At 37.6% G+C, this 21705-nt stretch overlaps 1 protein-coding gene across 10 annotated transcripts in view; it reads right to left on the bottom strand.

The window, feature by feature from the left end:
* SCEL (sciellin) overlaps positions 1-21705 on the bottom strand; it is a 113539-nt gene that overhangs the window by 5747 nt on the left and 86087 nt on the right. For 9 of the 10 annotated variants that reach the window (XM_054719882.1, XM_028148987.2, XM_054719877.1 and 6 more), the window contains 9 exons: positions 19219-19278; positions 19018-19077; positions 18833-18889; positions 10876-10938; positions 8955-9047; positions 8159-8230; positions 6274-6348; positions 2238-2346; positions 134-236 (listed from right to left, as the gene is read on the bottom strand). In XM_054719882.1, coding sequence (XP_054575857.1) covers positions 134-236; positions 2238-2346; positions 6274-6348; positions 8159-8230; positions 8955-9047; positions 10876-10938; positions 18833-18889; positions 19018-19077; positions 19219-19278 — 692 coding nt within the window. The remainder of the gene's footprint in view (positions 1-133; positions 237-2237; positions 2347-6273; positions 6349-8158; positions 8231-8954; positions 9048-10875; positions 10939-18832; positions 18890-19017; positions 19078-19218; positions 19279-21705) is intronic. The other variant, XM_054719879.1, reaches the window with a different exon arrangement.

Genomic DNA, 21705 nt, shown 5'->3' with positions numbered 1-21705 from the left:
CTGCAACTGAATTCCTAACTAAATATAATTAATAAAATGTTTTTTGCTTTATTGAAATCCTTCATTTTTAACAATATTAAATTCTCATTAATATTAGCAAAAGTAACCGTTTCTTAAAGAGCTTAACACTTACCCACAACTTTGGAGTAGCAAGGTTCACAGTGTATTGTCCGTTGATAAATCCAAATACTGTCTCCCGCTCTCAGGTTTTCCAGAGGCCGTTTGCATATTTCACACTAAAGGAAAAGGCAATATATAAAGTTTACATTACAAATAAAGTCTAGATTCTTAGTGTAATGGGATAAAAAGCCCTTTCAATTCAGTCAGTACAGTTCTCCATATTAGCACTCAGGTGCAGCCTCATGAGAATCCACAGAGAAAGTGAGAGTATACTTGTCTATAATCCACATGCAAAACTGTGCATTTCAGGGCATATCTATCATTAAAGTTTCTACTTAACTCACTATAGAGTAGATATAAATTTTAAAAAATTGGTTATGCTAAGGACAAGATCACCAGTTGATATGTCAAACAGAAACACAAAGCATATTTTTTGTTTGCTTATTAAGGAGACCTATGCAATCCAGAGTTCAGGAATACACACAGGACATTAAGCAAACATTAAGCAAAACAAATTTCTGTTTGTTCCTCTATACCTTTAAGAGGGTATAGGGAAAAGCTTGTTTTGAGTTGTGTTGGTTAGCTTGCTTTAGACCTATGTTCATGGAGCAAATCCACTGTCCATTGGCTGACTTTCAAGCATGAAGCTATCATTGATTGGTTGGTTCTCAGAAGCCAGTTCATTGAAGCAAATTGTCATTGATTAATTCATCTTGTTTAAACTATTCTACGTGGTTCTCTATTACCATGGCTATAGAATAATCCATCTTTTTCTAGGAGTGTGGGGACATTTTTATTCTTAGTAGAATTTTATAATTAAGTTGAAAATAAATAATCCAAAATATAATAAATGGAAATTATTTGTATTTACCCATACCCACAACCAAGAGAATTTCCTTGTTTAAAAATTTTTTTCTGCATACTAATTTTAAATAAAGAACTATAATCTTTTTTTTTTACTGAGTAAATTTTAATAACTAAAAGAAAATTCAATTTTCTCATCATTAAACAATTATAAAATTTTCAGAATATATTTTATATAGTATTCTATATAGATTGGCCTAAAATTAGATTTTTGTTGTTGTTCATAACTAAGCATCTTATTCCTGATTGCTATGTATCACTGAAGCTACTTGGAGGAGAAACAATTAGTTGTCAAAGTATTACAGCTACTTGACTGAAATAGATAATTTCCATCAACCCATAGAATGTCAACACAAAAAGAACCTATAAAGTCAGGCAAATAGTTCTCATACTGGCTGCCCATTAGATCTACCAATGCCCAGAAATTATCTCTGAGAGTCTTGATTTAATTAGTGCTGGTCCCAAGCATTCTATTGTTCTTCTAACCTCCCAGATGATTTTAATGTATAGTCATTATTCTAGTCAGCTTCTTAATTTTTACAGATGAGAAAACTGAGGCCAAGTTAAGTTAGGTGATTGTCCAGAAGTCGCACAGCCATAGTTAGTGACAGAGTTAGAAAACTTGAACTCAGATCTTTAGATTCCAGTTCAGTGCTCATCCAGTTACACCAAAAACTAAGATGTTGACCTACTCAATGTTATTTTGAGAAATAAAAGCAATGCAATATGAAAATACAAACTGAAGCATTCTACTATGTAAGCTTCATTGCTATTATACTGAGCCACAATTAACTATCATTAATAGTGCTCTCAAAAGCAGACTGAGTTTCAATTGCTGTTACCCTTATCAGTCCTAACTGATAGGACTCATAAGGAGCTGCTAGCTTTCTTCTCAACAAATTTCTTTCCTTTCTGCATTCATTATATATTTTATGCAATGCATGATTTATTAAAATGTTGCAAAAACTTTTATAAAGAAAACAAGTGTTTATCTTTTCATAGGTTTAAATCTCTAGAGTAAGAGGAATAAATGTTTCAGTAATCAACTCTAAGCCTAACACCAAGACAGTAATTAAAAACCTTTGAGGTTAGGCTGAAGAACTCTGAGAAATACTTAAGTAGTGCATTATTAATGTGGATGAGAGTGTTTCTGAAAGCTTTTACTTCATCTCATCTATTTCATTAAATAATTATTTTTATTCCAGTCATTATGCAATTTTGTATTTAGTTAAATACAATAAACATAACCTTACCTTGAAGCAAGTGGAATGGCAGCAAATTTGTAATTCATCTAAAATCATTTTGGTTTTTGTGCCCAAGGGCTTTCGGCAGTAGGTGCACATATCTCTTTCAATGACAGACCTAGAGAGATATTAGCAATTAAAAATAAATTTGTCATCTTACAAAAGACAAATGTATTCCCCATAAAGTCATGTGGAAATGATGTTAATTTTGTTGATACTTTAGGAAGCTGTAGAAATTGAGGAAAGTTTTAGATTTTACTTATTTTAGTGATAGAATTGATTCTTCTAGTTTCCTCAAAATAACATCAAAGAATTAACACAAAGGAAGGTCTCAAATTATTAATCCATTAGCAATCAAAAGTGTGTCTGGGCAGGGCAAAGATAATTACAGTTTCCTAATTGAACTAATTCATAAGTACCCCTTGAAGCTCAAAGAGGATTTTGAATTATTAATTTATATATATCATAGAAAAATTATACTATAGATTAATATAAAATTTTAACTCTCAAAACATTCAATAGGACAAAATAGAACTTCATTCAAGAGTGTGTTGGTAATAAATTAATAAATGATGGATCCCTAGGACCTTAGGGTCTAGGTTCTAGTCATCAAAATGCTCTCCTATGACACTACTCTTGGTATCATTAAAAGACAGAATACTGGGCTACATTTTATGACAAAATTTATATTCTCCAATATGATACAACACCCCTGCACACACAAATTTGATGAAGAAAAAATAGTTTTATTATTTACTTTGGAAAAATAATGTTTAATAATAAATGAACTGTACATATTTAATCAGCATGTCCAAAAAGACCTTGGGTCACAACAGAGCCTTAAGAAAAGCCAATAACTATGTGATGTTTTCCTTTTGGAGGGTCTTAGGACTGTCTTAAATAGCACCTTGAGGACTTTACTAGTTTCAGGGTTGTTGGCATGCAGGCCGGAAATTTCCAGAGCTGGTAAATAATGGAGTGGTGAAATAAAAACAGCCAATACTTATATGGTGCTAATATGCTTAATATGTACAGTATATTTTCCATGCACTTTGCTTATTTAAACTCAGTTATTCTTCACATCTCTGAGAAGCAGATGCTATTCTTTTTATCATCATTTTACAGAAGAGTAAACTGAGGCACAGAAGGGTGCCTGCCAGACAGTGAGTGAGTAGCAGAGGTAGGGTTTGAGCAAGGCCACATGGCCCCAGGGTCCCTGGGCTACCTTTGGGCCTGCCCATGCAGACTGCTGGGCTCACATTGTTGAAATGAATGAGTCATACCCAAGAGCCAGGATGATCCTGTCATCTAGCCCAGGACTAGAAGCAGAGAGGAGGGAAATGAAAGGGAGGAGGAGGTGGAGAGGAAAGAGATTGGAGTAGATAACCTTGTCTGGCTTTATGCGTTCAGCCAGTCAAGTAACCTCTTCCTAAACCTTATGTATAGAAATAAAAACTTCCTCTTCCATCTCACTCCATAGCTACTTGCTTATATAATCCTGGCAAATATTTTCCTATGGACTCTACACATATGTACACACACTTCATGTCCCATGCAAGCACTTCAATAGTAGAAGACAGGCATGCTCTATCATTCTTCCATTCCAGAGGCACTGCGCTAGGAGCTGGGACTATAAAGAAGAGTGAGACAGTCTCCTCCAACGAGAAGCTTCCTGTCCACTGGGGTAGCCAGGTGTGTGACTAGATGATCGCAGCATATTATAGACACGTGGAAAGAGTTAGGAGAGAACAGCCAAGGGAGCAACTAATCCCAGGTGAAGGCAGGAAAGGCTTGTGGGAAAGTATCATGTGACTTACAGCTTGAGGAAGAAGGAGCCTGCTAGGTGAGCTCAGTGAGGTGGGGAGGGGCATGATGGGGGATTCCGAGCAGAGTAACCAGGTTGTACCAAAGTGCTACTCAATGAGGGTGTCTGGAGTGATTAAACAGTAGTCGATATGCAGGAGCAGGTTCTGAAGGCCATAAATAATGTGCGGAGGAGTTTGCCTTAATCCTGTGAAGTGGGAAGCCACTTTAAATGGGATTAGTGTGCTTCGATAAGAACTGTGGGGACATGGCTCATGTCACACAATAATCAACATAAAAAGTTGCTGGACTGACTGGTCTTACTAGAAAATTGACTTCTGCTTTCATGACTAAGAAAAATTTCAAGGACCACTTAAGGACCAGGACTGAAATTCTTCATATTAAGAGCAATACTTCTATGAAGAATATTTTCCTTCCTTAAGTTAACACTAAAGCTATGAGCCCAGGGAAAGCTCCAATGCTGGTATTGTCCTTATTAAAATCACACTGTTAGTCAAAGGTGTTTTCTAAGTATGTGAGGGATCCAGCTCTGGTATTTGGTCACCTAGGCAGTATCTATAGCTCACGCTTGGGTAGATTTCACCCCTCAAAGAGCAATGACTTACAGTTAAGACACTGAGAGAGCATTAGTAATGGGCAAAATGTTATAAAAGCGACAGAGGGGACATAATATTTGTTTTGTTGTTAATCCTCACCCAAGGATATTTTTCCACTGATTTTTAGAGAGAGTGGAATGGAGGTGAAGAGACAGAGAGAGAAACATCAATGTGAGAGAGATACATCAATTGGTTGCCTCCCACATGCTTCCTGACCAGGGCTGGGGATTGAGCCTGCAACTGAGGTCCTGAGACTGCAACTGAGGTCCGTGCCCTTGACTGGAACCGAACTCAAGACCCTTCGGTCCACGGGCCAACAACGCTCTACCTACTAAACAAAACTGGCTAGGGCAGGAGATACAATTTTGATTCCTGGTCCATCCATATTTCCCTTAGCAAACAGAACATAGGTTCATGCTTTTCAGAAAACATTTATTGCCCTTGGCGATTTGGCTCAGTGGATAGAACGCTGGCCTGCGGAACGAAAGGTCCCAGGTTCAATTCTGGTCAAGGGCATGTACCTTGGTTGCAGGCTCCTCCCCAGCCTCAGTCAGGGCTCATGCAAGAGGCAGCCAATAGATGTGTTTCTCTCACATCGATGTTTCTCTCTGTTTTCCCCTCTGTCTGTCTGTCTCTCCCCCTCCCTTCACTCTCTCTAAAAATCAATGGAAAAATATCCTCGAGTGAGGATTAACAAAAAAAACAAAACAGAAAACATTTATTGAATAACTGGTCAGTGACAAGCACCTCATTACAAATAGAGGTTGTGCATAAAAATTAGATATGTCTTTACCCACAACGAGCCTTATTCCCAGGCTCTTCTATAGAGAAACACCATCAGTAGGACATCAGACATTTGCATTGCAGCTGGTTTCTAGTGGTTGGGATATAATGCTAATTATTTATTTTCATTTCTTCCACTGGCAATCTGCTGGCCACACTCTCATGAGGGTCATCTATGTGCCCCACTGAGCATTAAATGTTAAAAGATGATCGCTAACAGCAAAAGCCTGGGGTCGGTTTACCAGCACAAAATTGATACTCATTGTAACCCCTCCTGGGATCTGAGTGCGGGCCCAGAGTGGGTCATGGCAGTATCCACGCAGCTGTTTGTAAGGTGAGATGGCTTTAGAAAACCGTGACGAGGGAGGGCTGAGGGCACAGTCTAGTGATGCAATGAGACCTAGACTCTCAGATGTGGTGGTACTGGGGCTCCTGGGAATCAGCAAAGCAGAGGGGCTGGCCTGGGGCGAGCGGGGGCGGGGCGGGGGGGCAGCTGTAAGGCACAGAAGCTCTATTGGAATAAAATGCATTAGCAACAGCCCAGAACCAAGGAACAAATTCCTGGGTGCAGAGGTTGTAGTACTTTACACACAGGCTGGGGCAAAAGTAGTTTTACAGATGTTCGTATGGGAAATAATACAAAAATTAATAAATAATAATATAAGAATAAATTCTGTTTCACGTACTCAAAACGGTAACCTACTTTGGCCCCACCCTGTGTATAACAATCACCATCAGGAGCACCATCTCCAAGTACAACAGACAACAAGAATGTGTGTGTATAAAATATACATAGATGTGTGTGCATAGAATTTTATGTATGGAAATATAGACATACTCACCTATCTGAAGTTGAATAAACAGTTTGTATGTATTTTCCAGAAATGTTCTCCTGGTAGCCATCCTTTGGAGATTTACTACAAACAACACATATGGACATGTGAGAACTGGGCTATTTCCCTAGTGTTAATGTATATACCTGTAGACAGGTGAGAAAGCAAACACACCTCCTCATGCAGTCTTATTATTATATTTTTTTGTGATGTACAAGCCAGGATAATATACTAATACCTTTTTTTTCAATCTGGAGAAATATTGATATATAGCCATCTCCAAGTTCACATAGAGAACGAGGCAAGAGTGCACAGCAAAATATGTCATTTTTCATAAAATTTATGCTTGCACCTTTCTCATTTATTTACCATAAGAAAGGTACATGTAGTCTAAAATAAAGGAAATGCATAAAGTGAGAGCCAGTGCAAGCACAGGTACATGTACATTGCTCACATGGAGAACTAGAGACGCTTCAACTTTTACACAAGCTATAGACGATTTTATTTTTACTTGAATACAGCCAAGAAAGATTAGTTTAGTGTGAAAGCAAAAAAAAAAAAAAAAAAAAAAGCATAATTTTTAAAAGTCCTCCATGTTCCATTTCTTAGGTGGCTTCAGTTTTTTAAACGTCACTCTTTCCTCGAGACAAATGAAATCTGTAGTGCACTAACCAACTGGCTGCTCATAATTGCTTCCCAGGTACATATGTTACCTGTGCATATATTAGGAATGGAAGCAATATGCTCCTTGTGTAAGCAATACTCCACTGCCCTCCCCTGAGATTTTTTTAATGAGAAAACTCTCTTTCCCTCCCAATTGCCCATAGGCAGACTGCTGTCAGAAATAGAATCTATATTATGGAACACATAACCCACAATGCTAAATAAGAGTTTGCACATATTTTGCATGACACGTATATCATTACTCCCATTTTAATGATGGGGAAACTGAGACTTGAAGTGGTTAAGCAGTTTTGCCAAGGCACATGGTCCGTAAATGACAAAGATTCAATCCCAAGTCTGATTCTGGGGCCTCGGTACTGCACTGAACCATCCATGTAGACTTTAGGGAGAATTGGATTCAGCAGAAAAATCAAATTTGGAGGCTGCATTTTAAATTTATAATTTATAAATTATGTGTGGGGTTTAGAAACTTTTTTGGATGGTTGTTCACCTTCTGACACTAAGTGGACTGAATTTCCTTGAGTCTCCTTCCCCCAAAAGCCCTCCCAGATGCTCTGCTCTTTGGTTTCTTTGAAATGGGCTCTGATTAACACATGTCACCTATATCTACATTTGCATGCCCCGCCATTACATTACCCCACAATTAGACTAATTCTTGTTTTTATTCTCCTTGAAAATCAAATGCACACGTCCCTGGCCTTGGTTGATATTTTCCTCAACATCCATCACATAACCAGCAGATTTTGTGGGACAACAATTCCCTGGAATTTGGGCCAGAGTATATCTACCAAAAGGTATACCCCCTATTTCAGATAAATGGCAAACAACAGTGGATACTACCATTTAATTAAAGTTCAAGTCCAAATTAGCATAGAAATTCTTGTGTGATTTTATAAAGCTAATTATAAATAAATAGTCATATTCTCACATAAACATATATGAAAACTTTCAAATGTCTATCCTGTTATGTATACATGTGCTATATTAAATTATTAGTCTACCAAATGACTTTTTATGATTATTTGATAACTACTTAATATTAGAAACATTATGAAGAATTATATACCTAGAATCCAATGTACTCTTAAATGGTCTTCTATTTGAAAAAATATATATAAGTACACTCTAAAATAATACCATTTCTTCTTAAACATAGATCATTTCAAAATTGTAAGTATAGAAAAATATTTAAAAAATAAACTTCCAGCACCTGTTCTCCACATATGTTCTCGTGTATACAACGGTATCCTTTGGTCCTGCAGGCCCGGGGTCAGCATTGGAACTGGAGAAAAATATTAACTTTATATTTAAAGTTTATGTACAAGAATAATAAAAAATAACAAGGCTATTATTCAATCCAATGCAAAAAATACTATAATACTTCTAAACTATTACCTTTGAAATATCAACATTAAAGTAGTATTAATTTATTTCTACAAAATTTCCTATGTCTCCCATTTCATTCCTGCCTTCCACTGGCTTGGCCTCCTTCTAGAATACTAATATGAAAATTGGTCACTCACTAAATCTGTTGTAGAGCATGAAGATTATTTTGAGTATTTGTGCACTATGTTTTAGTGTCTTTAATGGGACATTTAGTTTCCCTGATGTTCCATTCATCTTTCCAAACCATGCTTGTCCCCCAAATCTCAAACAAAAATGGATCTTAACTAAACATAACATCTGACTTTAATAAAACTTTTAAATCTAGCTAAAGAATGTCAACGCCAATATCACAATCATGCTTTAAATAAAAAACAACAACAAAACACACCACACTGTAGACTTTTTAGGGAAAAATTACATTTTATATCTTCTTATCCAGATGTCACAATTTACCAAGGACCAAGTTGCTAACTCAACACCTTTGTGTAAGCCTGTTTAGCCACTAATAAAATGAGAAATTTCTGTGTTTGAAAAGAAGGGTCAGGTTGGATATGTGATGTTTATTAAAAACAGAAGAAGAATAGTCCTGTCCTTTGTTTTATAATTGACCGTGACACTACCTGAGATTCTTCCTCGCTTCATAAGAATGGGTAGTCGTTCTGGGGGACCGGTTGTTGGAAGCATCAGTCAGTCCATTGACTTGGTCTTCCAGCCTGAGAAAGCAAACAAATGTTTGCCACTTAAAAATCAAAGCGATTTAGAATTTTTCTTATCTTAATTTTTTTTAAATTTTATTAAAATTCTGTTAAGTAACAGAAACCCATTTATGTTTGCTGGGTTTCTGCACAGGTACACAAGCAGAATACATGTCCTATTTTACTTATTCACAGAAACCACCTTTAAGAATAATCTTTCAGCATACGACACATTATCTAGTACTAGGATGGAATACTTTTTATTAAGGGCAGGGACCACCTGAAGTTGGTACTGGTAACATTTTCACAGCAGCAGTGCCATTTTAGAAAGCTTTTAATGTACAATATATCTGAGAGTTTATCAATTTAATGAAAATCATCCAGAGGTTGCTTGGAGAAATTCCAGTTTTCATTTTATTTTTAATGGAAAGCAATACTTCAAAGATTGTAGAAGAACTTTGACTTAGATTTCTGCTAAACTCAAAATGTCACTATGCTTAACAAAGTATAGGCATATTTGCTTTTTCCTATGAAACAGAGAAAAATTCTAATGCAAAAACAGTGAAAGGTTTAGCTCCTTATTCTCCTCTATGTTAGTAAACTTCAATATAGAAATGACATGAAAACCAAAAGGAAAGTTTAGCTGCCTCCTGCACGCCCCACACTGGGGGTTGAGCCTGCAACTTGGGCATGTGCCCTGACCAGGAATCCAACTGCATCCTCCTAGTTCATAGGTAGATGCTCAACCACAAAGCGACGCTGGCCAGGCGATGTGATTGAAAATTTACTCTTTCATTTTATCAAAGATTTTCTTAATACCAATAAATAAATAAGGAAGGAAGGAAGGAAGGAAGGAAGGAAGGAAGGAAGGAAGGAAGGAAGGAAGGAAGGAAGGAAAGAAAGGAAGGAAGGAAGGAAGGAAGGGAGGGAGGGAGGGAGGGAGGGAGGAAGGAAGGAAGGAAGGAAGGAAGGAAGGAAGGAAGGAAGGAAGGAAGGAAGGAAGGAAGGAAGGGAGGGAGGGAGGGAGGTGATTTGGGGAGCTAAGAGAACAGAAAAACTACCTGTTAGATGCAAGAGCCTTCTATACAATTGAGGGAGGAGGGGAGGAGGAATAAGTAACCTGCCTCTTTTCCTGATTTTATATTCTCTTGCACAAAATATCAACAATATCACTTCTTTAGATTAAAAAACTTTTAAACAGAAAAGGCAGCTGCACCTTAAGAAGATATAAAATAGAACCCTATTGTTTTTAGAGTTCCCTCTATATAGATATGGGGAAAAGATTTGCTGCCATGGAATAATTTTTTATTCTTTCCTAATTTAAATAGTCTGGAAAAACAATAAAGTATAGTTTCTACCCAAACCCTCCTATAAAAGCAACCAAGGTACAATAGTTTTTAAAGCCATTATGCTGTGTGGTATAAAGAAACTTCAAAATTAGGTCCTATTTTGTGGCTGTGATGAATTTGTGTATTCTTTTAGCACCAGGCAGCCAAAGAAAATATTCTCAGTGTGTTTTCTGCACCACTGAAAAATCTACCAAGCAACAGTAAGTAAAAATAAGTCTTCACAGGCCAAGTGCAGAAATTTGAATTTTCATGATGCCTTTTATACTAAGCAATAGCACAGCAGGCTTTTAGTCAGAAATTTTAACAGAATTTGAATTTTAATAATTTTTTCCTATATCAGCTTATTAATCACCTTGTACATTGTCCTGTGTTGAGATAGTATTTATACTTAAATACCATACTATAGTGCAATTCCTTAGAAAACATTTCAAGTTTACATAATTAATGCAAGCTCAGATAGAATTCATAAAATAAAAGTAAATTAAATTAAGCCTTACCTTCCATTCTTATTTTTGGGCACATTAGAATTTACTTCAATTAAATTTTCCAGGTCCCGATCTCTATAGAAAAAAATAAATTTTATATATATATATATATAAGTATATGTATATGTATATGTTTGTATATACACACACACACACACACACACACATATATATATATACAATATAATTTTAGGAAATAAAAAAACAGAATAAAAACTTTAAAAATCAGTACACAATCTTAGACATAGATATTGTGGTATAAAGCTATGGGACATTGAAAATCTGACATTGAGCTGTTAATCTATACAACTCAAGGATGAGAGCATGATATTATGAGACAAAGAACTAATCTTTGGAAGGTTTGAGAAATCTGGTCTGAAAAGAAACAACTGATTGATATTCACATTCAGCGAATATTCAATGAGTACCACTTTGTGTCACAAAGTACTAATTGTGTATTTCCATATGGATTATCTCATTCAGATCTCACAAAATCTTGCAGGACAGCATCTGGGGCTCAGAAAGGCTAAGTGAATTTTCCAAGGTCAATTAACTAATTTGTAAAAGAGTCAAGATTTGAGGCTGAGCCACCTGTCCTTCTGAAATCAATTCTTGGCTATTTAATTAGAGACTTCATTCCAACTTTTTGGATTACAGAAACATGAAAAATCAACATAAAATTTGAATCAATAATTCATAATGTGCAGGATAAATGGGACAATTAGACTCTTAAATCTTGAGCTACATTTATGATTTGACACACTTTCATAAGATACAATAAATATCCTGTGGTATGTTATTTATATATTAGTTATTTATAATATATCTTTGCTTTAACACTGATAGTTCTTGATTTTTTTCCCCCCATGAGTTTGGAAAAGCCTTTGTCATGAACTTCATTGGTTAGGAACATAGTTTACGAGTTTGAGTGTCCTGGCCAGCATGGTTCTGAGCATCGACCTATGAAGCAAAAACTCATGGTCAGATTCCCAGTCAGGTCACATGCCTGGGTTGCGGGCTTGATCCCAGTGTGGGGTATGCAGGAGTCAGCCAATCAATGATTCTCTCTTATCATTGATGTTTCTATCTCTCCCTCTCCCTTCCTCTCTGAACTCAGTAAGAAATATATATTTTTTTAAAAAGAGTAAAAGTGAGGCCATCTATTCCTCCATTTTCTTGGGCAAGTTTGACAACCTATCTAAGGTTCCTTTTGTAAATGAGGATAATAAAATCCAATCTTATTGGGTTGCAGTGAGAGCAAATGAGTTAATGTAAATAAAATTTATGGGCATAATGACTACAATTGTAGTTGAACTGAATAAGCATAGATAAATGATAGTTAAGAGAATTATAGTTATTTACAGTATATCTGTGATATAACACTGATAGTAGGCACAATTGATTCCAAAATTTTGAGGGACTGTTTCATTTTTCTCTCTTTCTTTTAAATTTGCACAACTTTAGAATTTCAGCTTTTGTAAATCTCCCTTCTGATCCTGAATAGTACACTTAAAAAAGGTTATTTTACATGGAATCAGTAAAAGGACTCTCACAAAATTAATATTTATATGGATGAAAAATAATATTCAAAATTATCTTATATATGAAATAAGTTTTAATATTCTTTTTTATAACACCCAACCATTGATAATTGATAAATCTGCAAGTTAATCAACATTCCTTAGCTACACTTACTCCTCACATTTAAAATCCTAGCTTCACACTTTTAGTAGGAAATATGCCAATTAATATATATAAAATGTATAGGATTTCAACAGAAATCTCTCAGAAGTATCAAAATCATTTGACTCTGCAGCTTAAATATATAAAATTCAAAAAATGACTTCCTCAACGTAACTGCTAGAACTGTATAAGGAAACCTCCTAGATTACATCCTTCAAATTCAGCAATGGAGACCGAAGACTTTGCATTTGCCTAACCCCTGATGGTCCCTCACTACTTCCTAGTGCCACCTTATTGGCCTCTGGGGCCACTGTACTATCTTAATAGCCTAGGCATGAAGTGATTCTCCCCTTAACATTTTAAAATAACACTTCACTAAATACTTGGGGACAATGGAATAAAAAAGTAGAGTATCATGGTATTCCATAATCCAGCTTCCTACAAATGCTAAACTAGGGAATACCATAGTAAGCAGTGAGAGATCACCAGGAAATGTGAATCTTGAGAAATTAGAATTTTGTCCCAGAAAGTGATTCTCCGCTAACTGTGGATGAACTGAGAACCTTTCTCATTGCAACTTGAGAGTAGAGACACATGGCCATAACCTTATTCCTTATTTTGGGATGTTGTTATAAATTGGATAATGCCCCCTCCCCCCAATTCATATGTTGAAGTCCTAATGACATTATGTTAGAATGTGACTTTATTTGGAGATAGGGTCTTTACGAAGATAATCAAGTTCAAATGAGGTATAGGATGGGTCCTAATTCAGTATGACTGGTATCCTTATAAAAAGGGGAAATTTAGACTCAGACACACACAGATGGAAGGCATTGGGAAGACTCAGGGTGAAGACAGCCTTCTATAAGTCAAGGAGAGGGACCTAGAACAGATCCTTCCCTCATGGCCTTCAGAAGGAAGCAACCCTACTGACACCTTGATCTTGGACTTCCAGCCTCCAAAACTGTGAGAAAATAAATTTCTGTTTTAAGCTATCTAGTCTGTGGTTCTGGTTACAGCAGCCCTAGCAAACTAATACAGGTATGCTTCTGCCCTCACAACATGATTAGGTTTAGTTTCTCAGCCCGATGGTGGGCATCCTCACTTCCTCCAGCATTTTTTACTCCTGCCTGTTGCAGGTACTGTGTTTTCTTCTCCACCCCCACTTCCCACTGCCACTTCCTCCACCCCCTCCTACACTTTCCCCATTCCCTGCCCCCAAGTCATTTTGGACCCTAGCTATTGTGACAGAGAAGGGGAATGGATTTGAACCTGAGGAAAGAAAAGAAACTAGAATCTCACAAATGCAATAATTATAGATAGATCATCCAAAATTGGAACCTATGCATGCCTTCAAAGAAGAACATTCCCAAAGTGACCTCAGAGTGAATCACTGAATAAACCATATTATTAGTGGAGTTTTCAATAAACAGTGTCACATATCAATTTGGTAGGGTGGAGTATAAGATTTAATTCTGAATAGTCTACACTAATATTTAAAGCAAAATAAAAAGTTCTAGATTATGTGAAGTATAAAATGTGTATCTGCTTTGGTTGTTCACCCAGATTGATGTCATTAGCTAGATTTGAAGATCCAGTAAAAGAAGTTCAGATTGCCCATAAACTTCTCAAGCTGAAGGATATAAAAATAAATTTCATTCTTTAATTAAGACCACATCTATTGCATCGTGTCTTTTACACTGTGGTAGAAGATGAAAAGCTGTGAGTCAAAGTGTGAAAAAAAGATTTTTATAGAAGCCTAGCCAAGTGCTTCAGGGTTGAGCAAAGGCTTAATTCCAAACCCTTCCTGTGTCAGTTGCACCTTATAATTGTATAGTTTATGAGCAGCTGGAATTAACTCAAAGAAAAACTATCACTTCTCTGTGGATACAGTGAGAAACGCTAAAAAGAAATTTTGTTAACCATAGCAACTAATAATGCTTTTCTTTATGTAGATTTCAAAATGTTTGGGAGAAAATATTAGTTGTCTGTTATGTAGAGCCATAGCATAAATTTCATATATAAGCATTTATCTGTGTTGTCGTTATGTAATTTATTTTCCATTGTCCTTTACAGAGCAGATTAAGGGGAAAATAGAGATTTGGGGGACCACGGTATTATTGTCTCATTTTATAAATTAAATTTATTGGTGTAACATTATTTAATAACACAATACAATTTTAAAGTATAAATTCTATAATTCATCATCTGTATATTGCATTGTGTGCTCACCACTCAAAGTCTAGCCTCCTTCCATCACCGTATATTTGATCCCCTTTAATGATGGTCTTTTACTAGATAATTTTTTCTAAGATAGGTATTGTATGAGAGAAAGTTATCAGCTCGCTCCCAACTGCTCTTCCTCTCCCATGAGATGTGAGAGGTAGTTATTAAAAGTCTCAATATGTTTCTCTCTCTTCAGCTTACTTAAATTGCTTTCATAGAATATCAAACACATGTGCAAAATTAAGAGTCTCCATATAAAAGTTTTACTATGGTACTTCTTTCATGCCAAGAACTAAATCTTAGGCTTTAACTTTAGTGCAAAAGGAAATTTTGTCTCTCTGAAAGGAGTATAGAATACAGTGAGATAACCATATAATTCTTCAACTCTGTTGACACCCCCAAATGGGCCCAACTTTATGTATTTTTATAACTCTTTTCAATGATGGAGTCATAAAGATTATATATTAAAGAAATTTACAGTTCCATAAAGAATTGGACATTTTAGATATTTTAAATATAAGATGTGACCAAGAATGTTAATGGCTCTAATTCACCATGGTTCACTGGGATTATGCTATGACCAGGAGATGATCACTGGCTAAAGGAGATCACTTAGAAGACACCAGATTTCTTCATTCTGGTTTCACTCCTGGGGCTCAGAATGTTAGAGCTGGAAAGCAATAGACTTTATCTAGGAGGAGGATTATAGGGACTTGATTAGTTTGAGATTTAACCACTAGTCGACAGTTTATTAAGCACCTAATATGCATTGTACAATGCACTGTAGATAAAGAAGTGAACAAGACACTCAATGTTACCATTAAAAATCCTCTAGTTGAAGAGAGATGATTAAGTAACCATTCCCTCTAAGAGACAAATGCTAGGGGACAGAAAGGATAGAGAGTTTGAGAACATCTAAGGACCTGATACAGATGTGATGGCAGGGGGTGGAGCCTTCCGGAGCCGGAGAGATTGACGCCTAAGCTGAGACCTGAAGGATAAGCAGAAGTTAACCATACAATAGCCATGAAAGAGGACTGAGGAGTGTGGGTAAGTTAGGGTATGTGGGTGGGACATAATAGAGGATGTGGTGAGAAGGCTGTGGAGGCAGGATAGGGTGGGCTTTGGAAAGCAGGTTAAGAAGTACGGACATTATCCAATGGCAATGGCAATGGGAAGCCATTTAATCGGAAGAATGAGGTGAACAGATTGGTGTTTTAGAAAAAAAAATCACTCTATAATGTGGCCAATGGACTGCAGGGCAGAAAGTACGACAGGCGGCTGAGGAATTAGTTAGGAGACTGTCCAGTAATCTAGACTATAGTAGTCCTGGGGATGCTGAAATATCTCAGTTCCTGAGATTATTAGAAGCATCCAAAGGGACCTATTGATTACGGGGAATGAAGCAATGGAAAGAGTCAGTGTCTCCCTCTCCCCCACCCTCTAGCTTTCTGCTTAAGCAGAAATATGGGAAATGTAAAATAGGAAGGAGCTCTTGTTGGAATACTGAAAACGTGGAGGTATGTTTCCCTTCTCAGCAAATGGGAAGCCCTTAAAACAACGGAAGGATAATACTCCCAACAGTTCAGAGTATTTTTTCTACTTCAGATGAAGGATGCTTTTTCTAACTGTAAAGGCCTAAATGTCATGAGATGCTTTTCAACCTTCATTTGGGAGCAGCAGTTTACAGGCTACAAATAATTGAATATCTCCCTTTAGTTTCTCTTATTTCATGAAGATATGAAACTGTCACTGCTAAGAGCCTGCAGTTTCTCCTTGAATCGATGAAAATTCTGTGCACATCTGCATTTGTTCGGGTTGCTGTGTTCCTAGAAGGAGCTCAGGGACACCTGCTTACATTCGTTCGGATCAACGGCTGAAGTTTATTCTGCCCCTAACTGCGAATTAAATATACAGCTGTTGGAAATGTCAGCAAAGTCCCATAAAGAGGACTCTGATTCACTACAGTTACACTATTAAATAATCAGCGTTCACGTCACATTGCATTGGATGTAAAAGTGCCTTGTGGCTGTTATTCCCACTGGGGGGCACTTTAAAATGACCCCTCTCCCTTTACCCACTAAAATCAAGCAGCCAGCATAAATACATTCTAGATACAGGTGGCTGAACCGACTGAATGAAGTCACTTTTTTCAAATAGGCAGCTTAGTCATCCTTGCTCAGCTGTTTTGAGAAAATTCTTGAACTTCCAAGCTGATTATCGTCAAATCTGGTATAAATACTAAAGAATCATCAGGTATCAGTTAGGTTACATTTGTGGATCAAGCTGCCATTTGAAAACAACACGAAGGCCAATATTTTTTAAAAATTATAGAAATCCTACCTATGTAAGAACAATGTCTTCTTTTTATAGATATTTTTATCAGGAGTTGCTGATAAAAACCATATTTTTATAAAATTAGCCTCTTCTAATAAAAGGCAAAACTCTTATGAGAAAGTTACCATGGTCTGACAACATAGCACATTTGCTAGAGGGAGGGAGGGAAGAAGAAGAAAGTTAGAAGGAGGAGGTGAGGGAGGGATGGATGGAGGGAGGAGGAGGGAGGAAGAGAGGAGAAGGAAGGGAGGAGGAAGGAAGGAAGGGAGGGAAAGAAGGGAAGAAGGAGGGAAGGAGGAAGGGAGGGAAAGAGAGAAAGAGAACATTTTATGGAATGGCCCACTGAGGGAAGAGTTTGCTATAGTAGCCACATGTGGTTATTAAACCTAATCATTCCTAAAACTGTTACTAATAAAAAGGAAATCTGCCCCAACCAGTACACTATGGAGAAATGGTTCTACTTAATAAAGATGTTTTCATATGATTTTCAGTGGCAGAAGCAACACCAAAAGTCTGCTGGTATTTCAGCTGCTAGAAAAAGTCTCTGAGACAGTACTTTCTCTCCTCCCTCTCATTTTAACAATAACTTTCTAGAATACATGTTTCTGGTTGTAGTTTTTTAATTGCAGAGGTAGGAAGGGAACAGAAGGGAAGGGACTGTACAGAGTGTAAAGAATTAAAAGAGAAGGAGACTCTGAGCTGTTTTAGCCACAGAACTTTTGTTTTTCTTGCTGATAGTGAGTTTAGGTCAAGAATGTGTTTTCACATCTTTGATCTATAGCTTCCTCTTTTATAACGTAGGGTGAATGAATATATTTCTCATGAGGTTGTTGTGAGGATTAAATGTGTATAAATTGCCAGTTACATGAGAGGCGCCTAATAAATGCTACTCTCTAAGTAGCAACTGCCTTTGTTCCTTCCTGCTTCAGAAGCCCCCACAACAGATAAAAACATACAGACAGAAAAGGTGGAAAAAAGCATTAATGTTGAAAACCAAGTAGAAGACATAAGATCTAGATTAATGAGAAAATGGCCCTGTCTGTCCTCTTTCTCCCGTTGGATTAAAGCACTTTTCCGTGTCCTAATTGCTTTCTTCCCCGCAGAAGATTGAGACTATGATTCCCATCTATATGTTTCTTCTGAGAAAATTTCATGTCAGTAGAACAGTCTGGACCTCTAATGCACTCTGGTGCATTATCTATTAACTATTAATAAAGCTCTTTAGGTGAATGATATGACATAAAGTGGATGAACAATAAGATGTTTGCAGAACTCAAATGGAAGTTCAAGGCTAAAATCTGCTGTCATATTGTGAGCTGTGGATCTGTGGTTTCAAAGACCCTGAATAGCCTTTCGGATCTCAGAAGGTATCTACGTGAACCATAAGTTTGGCTCAGCTTCCCCAAAACATTTTTTCTTACTTAATTTCGCTCATTTTTCATTTCAGTTCTGACAGTCTATTTCCTAAATACAACAAACACCACATTGTCTTGGTGCAAATAAAAAGTACAGAACTGAGTCTAAAACACTGCATTGATTCCAAAAGGGTACAACATGTTTCCTTGCTGAACAGGAGACACCTGGGTTATAGATGTGTCCCCGTTTGACACTAAAAAAAATAAAAGCCTTCAAGAAAGAACGGCAAGACGAGAAAAGAAAAGAAAGAAAATACCTAACCCAGAACCTTAAGAACATGTCATGATAGTCAGGCAAAGTCACTAACCGCGCCGTGTTCCTGAGAGCGGACGGTTTCACTTTAATAAGATTGTCCAAGTCTTGGCTATTCAAAAGAGAAAAAAATAAGTTCAAGTTAGCGATAGGTTTTTGGTGGTGCTAGTTCAACAAACCCGCTGCACCCTGGGACAACAGACTCATGAAAACATGATATGACGGATTTTATGTGATCACCTCTGAGTGCTTCGGACCGCTGCGGGGTTCACTCTGATGAGAGTATCGAGATCCTGGTTTCTTTAGAGAAAAATAAAAAGATTGCTGATTAATGAGAAGGTTCTTTTGATAAGATCATGAAGGTTACAAATCTGCCTAGAGTACTGATAAAACAAAATAGTCTTCCCGACTAAAGCATAAAAATTAGTACAGTTCTATTACCTCCTATTGTTGGTGAGAGTTTCAGGATTCACTTTGATGAGCTTGTCGAGATCTTGATTTCTTTAAGTGGAAAAAAATGAAAGCCGCTCGGTTAGTGGTAATAAGGGTTTAAGTTGGTTGGAAATAGGAAGAAAGGATTTGTTATCTTATCACTTAGTTTGAGACATATTGATTTGGCTCAGAACAGCCTTGAAATAAGTTTGTTTTTTTTTAACCAATCCAGGGGAGGATGAATGATGCTGGATCAGAAGGCAAGTTACTCTGATTTCACATGCTTCCTTGTCAGAGCCTAGGGCACACACTGATGAAGTGTTTGCAGCGGACATCTGGTGATTCAGAACTTTTCACTCTGAAATGTTTGTTTGTTTTTTTAATTTAAATATATTTTTTATTGATTTCAGATAGGGAGAGAGAGATAGAAACATCAATGATGAGAATCACTGATTGGCTGCCCCCTGCACACGCCCTACTGGGGGTCGAGACCTCAACCCGGGCATGTGCCCTTGACTGGAATTGAACTTGGGACCCTTCAGTCCATAGGCCAACGCTCTATCCACTAAGCCAAAACAGCTAGAGCCACTCTGAAATGTTTTAACTTTATGAAGACACAAACTGATTCTAATGACCTTGCTATTTTAAAAATCATATTCACCAACTAAATATATATATATATTTAAATATAAGCTCTAAAATTAGGATTACACTTAACATAAGATTTGGCAAAAGTGAGTTTCAGCAATCCATCAAAATTGAGTTTTCTTCCCTCTATGATGACTGCAAAACCAAATTAAACTCTGTTGTTCATGGTCAAATGAATAACATCCTCTGAAAATGTCTGATTCCTATTTGAAGTCCTACCAATTTCTTTTCCCAGTCACAGAACAATATTTGCTTTCACATGGTTTGCCAGCATTCACTGCCTCATTGTGTATAATGCCTTGTTTTAAAGGCTGGAAAGTTGTGACTTTTCAAAGTGTTCCTCTAAACTCCTTTTTAATATCTATTCAAAGAAATACAATAGCCCGCCATGTCAAGAAGTCACAGGACTGACATCTGTTCCCAGCACTATCTTGGACAGCAACCTGCCTGTACCACCTTCCCTCCAACAACCCTTTTTAATCATCCTATCTAATAAAGACGGGATATGCAAATTGACCATCACTCCACGACAAAGATGGTGGCACCCACAGCCAATAAGGAGGGAATATGCAAATTGACGTGACAAAGCTGGCAGTGGCCAGGCCGGGATGCTTGCATCATCACCATGGCAATGATGCAGGCTTTCCGCCCTGCCTCAGCCACGCCGGGCCTCTGGGCAGCGTGCGCGTGCAGGTGCGGAGCGGCCGGGGCAGGGTGGGATGCCTGCTATGAGAGGGGGGTGGGGGATGGAGGGAGCTATAGGAGGGTGGCAGGGCCGGAGCGAAGGCGAAAGGCGGCTCCAGCCGGAGCGAAGGCCCGGGTCCCAGATGCTGGAGGGAAGCCGGTGCTGGCAGCCAGGGAAAGGAAGGCCTATTCTTACACGAATCTCCATGCAATGGGCCTCTAGTATAAAAATAAAATATATTTTACCCATGAAAAACATTGATGCAAGAGAAGGGGAGCCTCTTAGAGGTTAATCATCAAAAAGGTATGAGAAAGGTCCCCAGCCTAGGCCTCTCCATAGGATGTGCTTCCCACCAACCCATGGATTCACTCAGTTTGATCTCCTCATCACCTTTCTTAGATCTCTGGGGTAGGCGAAAAGCCACTCATTGAATTTTCACTGTTTTGAATTATCCTATATAATAAAAGCCTAATATGCTAAGTGTCCGGTTGTCCATTCAACCAATGAAAGCATAATATGCTAATGATATGCTAAGGCCACTCAACCTCTCACTATGACGTGCACTGACCACCAGGGGGCAGACACTCTGATCAGTAGGTTAGCTTGCTGCTGGAGTCCAGCTGATCAGGACTGAGCAAGACATGCCGGACATGCCCTGGAGCCCTCCCGTGGTCCCTCCCTGGCTGGCCAACCTCCTGCATCCCTCCCCAGCCCTGATCGTGCACCGGTGGGGTCCCTCAGCCTGGCCTGTGCCCTCTCGCAATCAGGGACCCCTTGGGGGATTTCAGAGAGCCAGTTTCAGCCCAATCCCGCAGGCCAGGCTGAGGGACCCCACTGGTGTACAAATTCATGCACCGAGCCTCTAGTCTTCAATAATATTATTCTCAAAAATAATCAACTGGTATCTACAATTACTATTAAAAGAATGATTAACATATGAAAAATATCCATTGCAAAAAAACCTATCAATCTGTCATAAGGCAAAACCATGCCTGAAAGATAACAATTTTTAAAATTAGGTTAATGTGACATATTGGAAGAAAAAAAATACAAAGAATAAAACTTTGTAGAGGAGATAAAATGCTCAAAAGCCAGAACCTTTCAATATATAAAATTAACCACAAACATGAGAACTTCCATTTTAACTGTTATGCTGAACATAA

The sequence above is a fragment of the Eptesicus fuscus genome, chromosome 8 (genome assembly GCF_027574615.1).
Source record: "Eptesicus fuscus isolate TK198812 chromosome 8, DD_ASM_mEF_20220401, whole genome shotgun sequence".
Taxonomy (NCBI): Eukaryota; Metazoa; Chordata; class Mammalia; order Chiroptera; family Vespertilionidae; genus Eptesicus; species Eptesicus fuscus.
The sequence above is the reverse complement of the archived record's forward strand: the minus strand, read 5'-3'. Positions and strand labels throughout refer to the sequence as shown.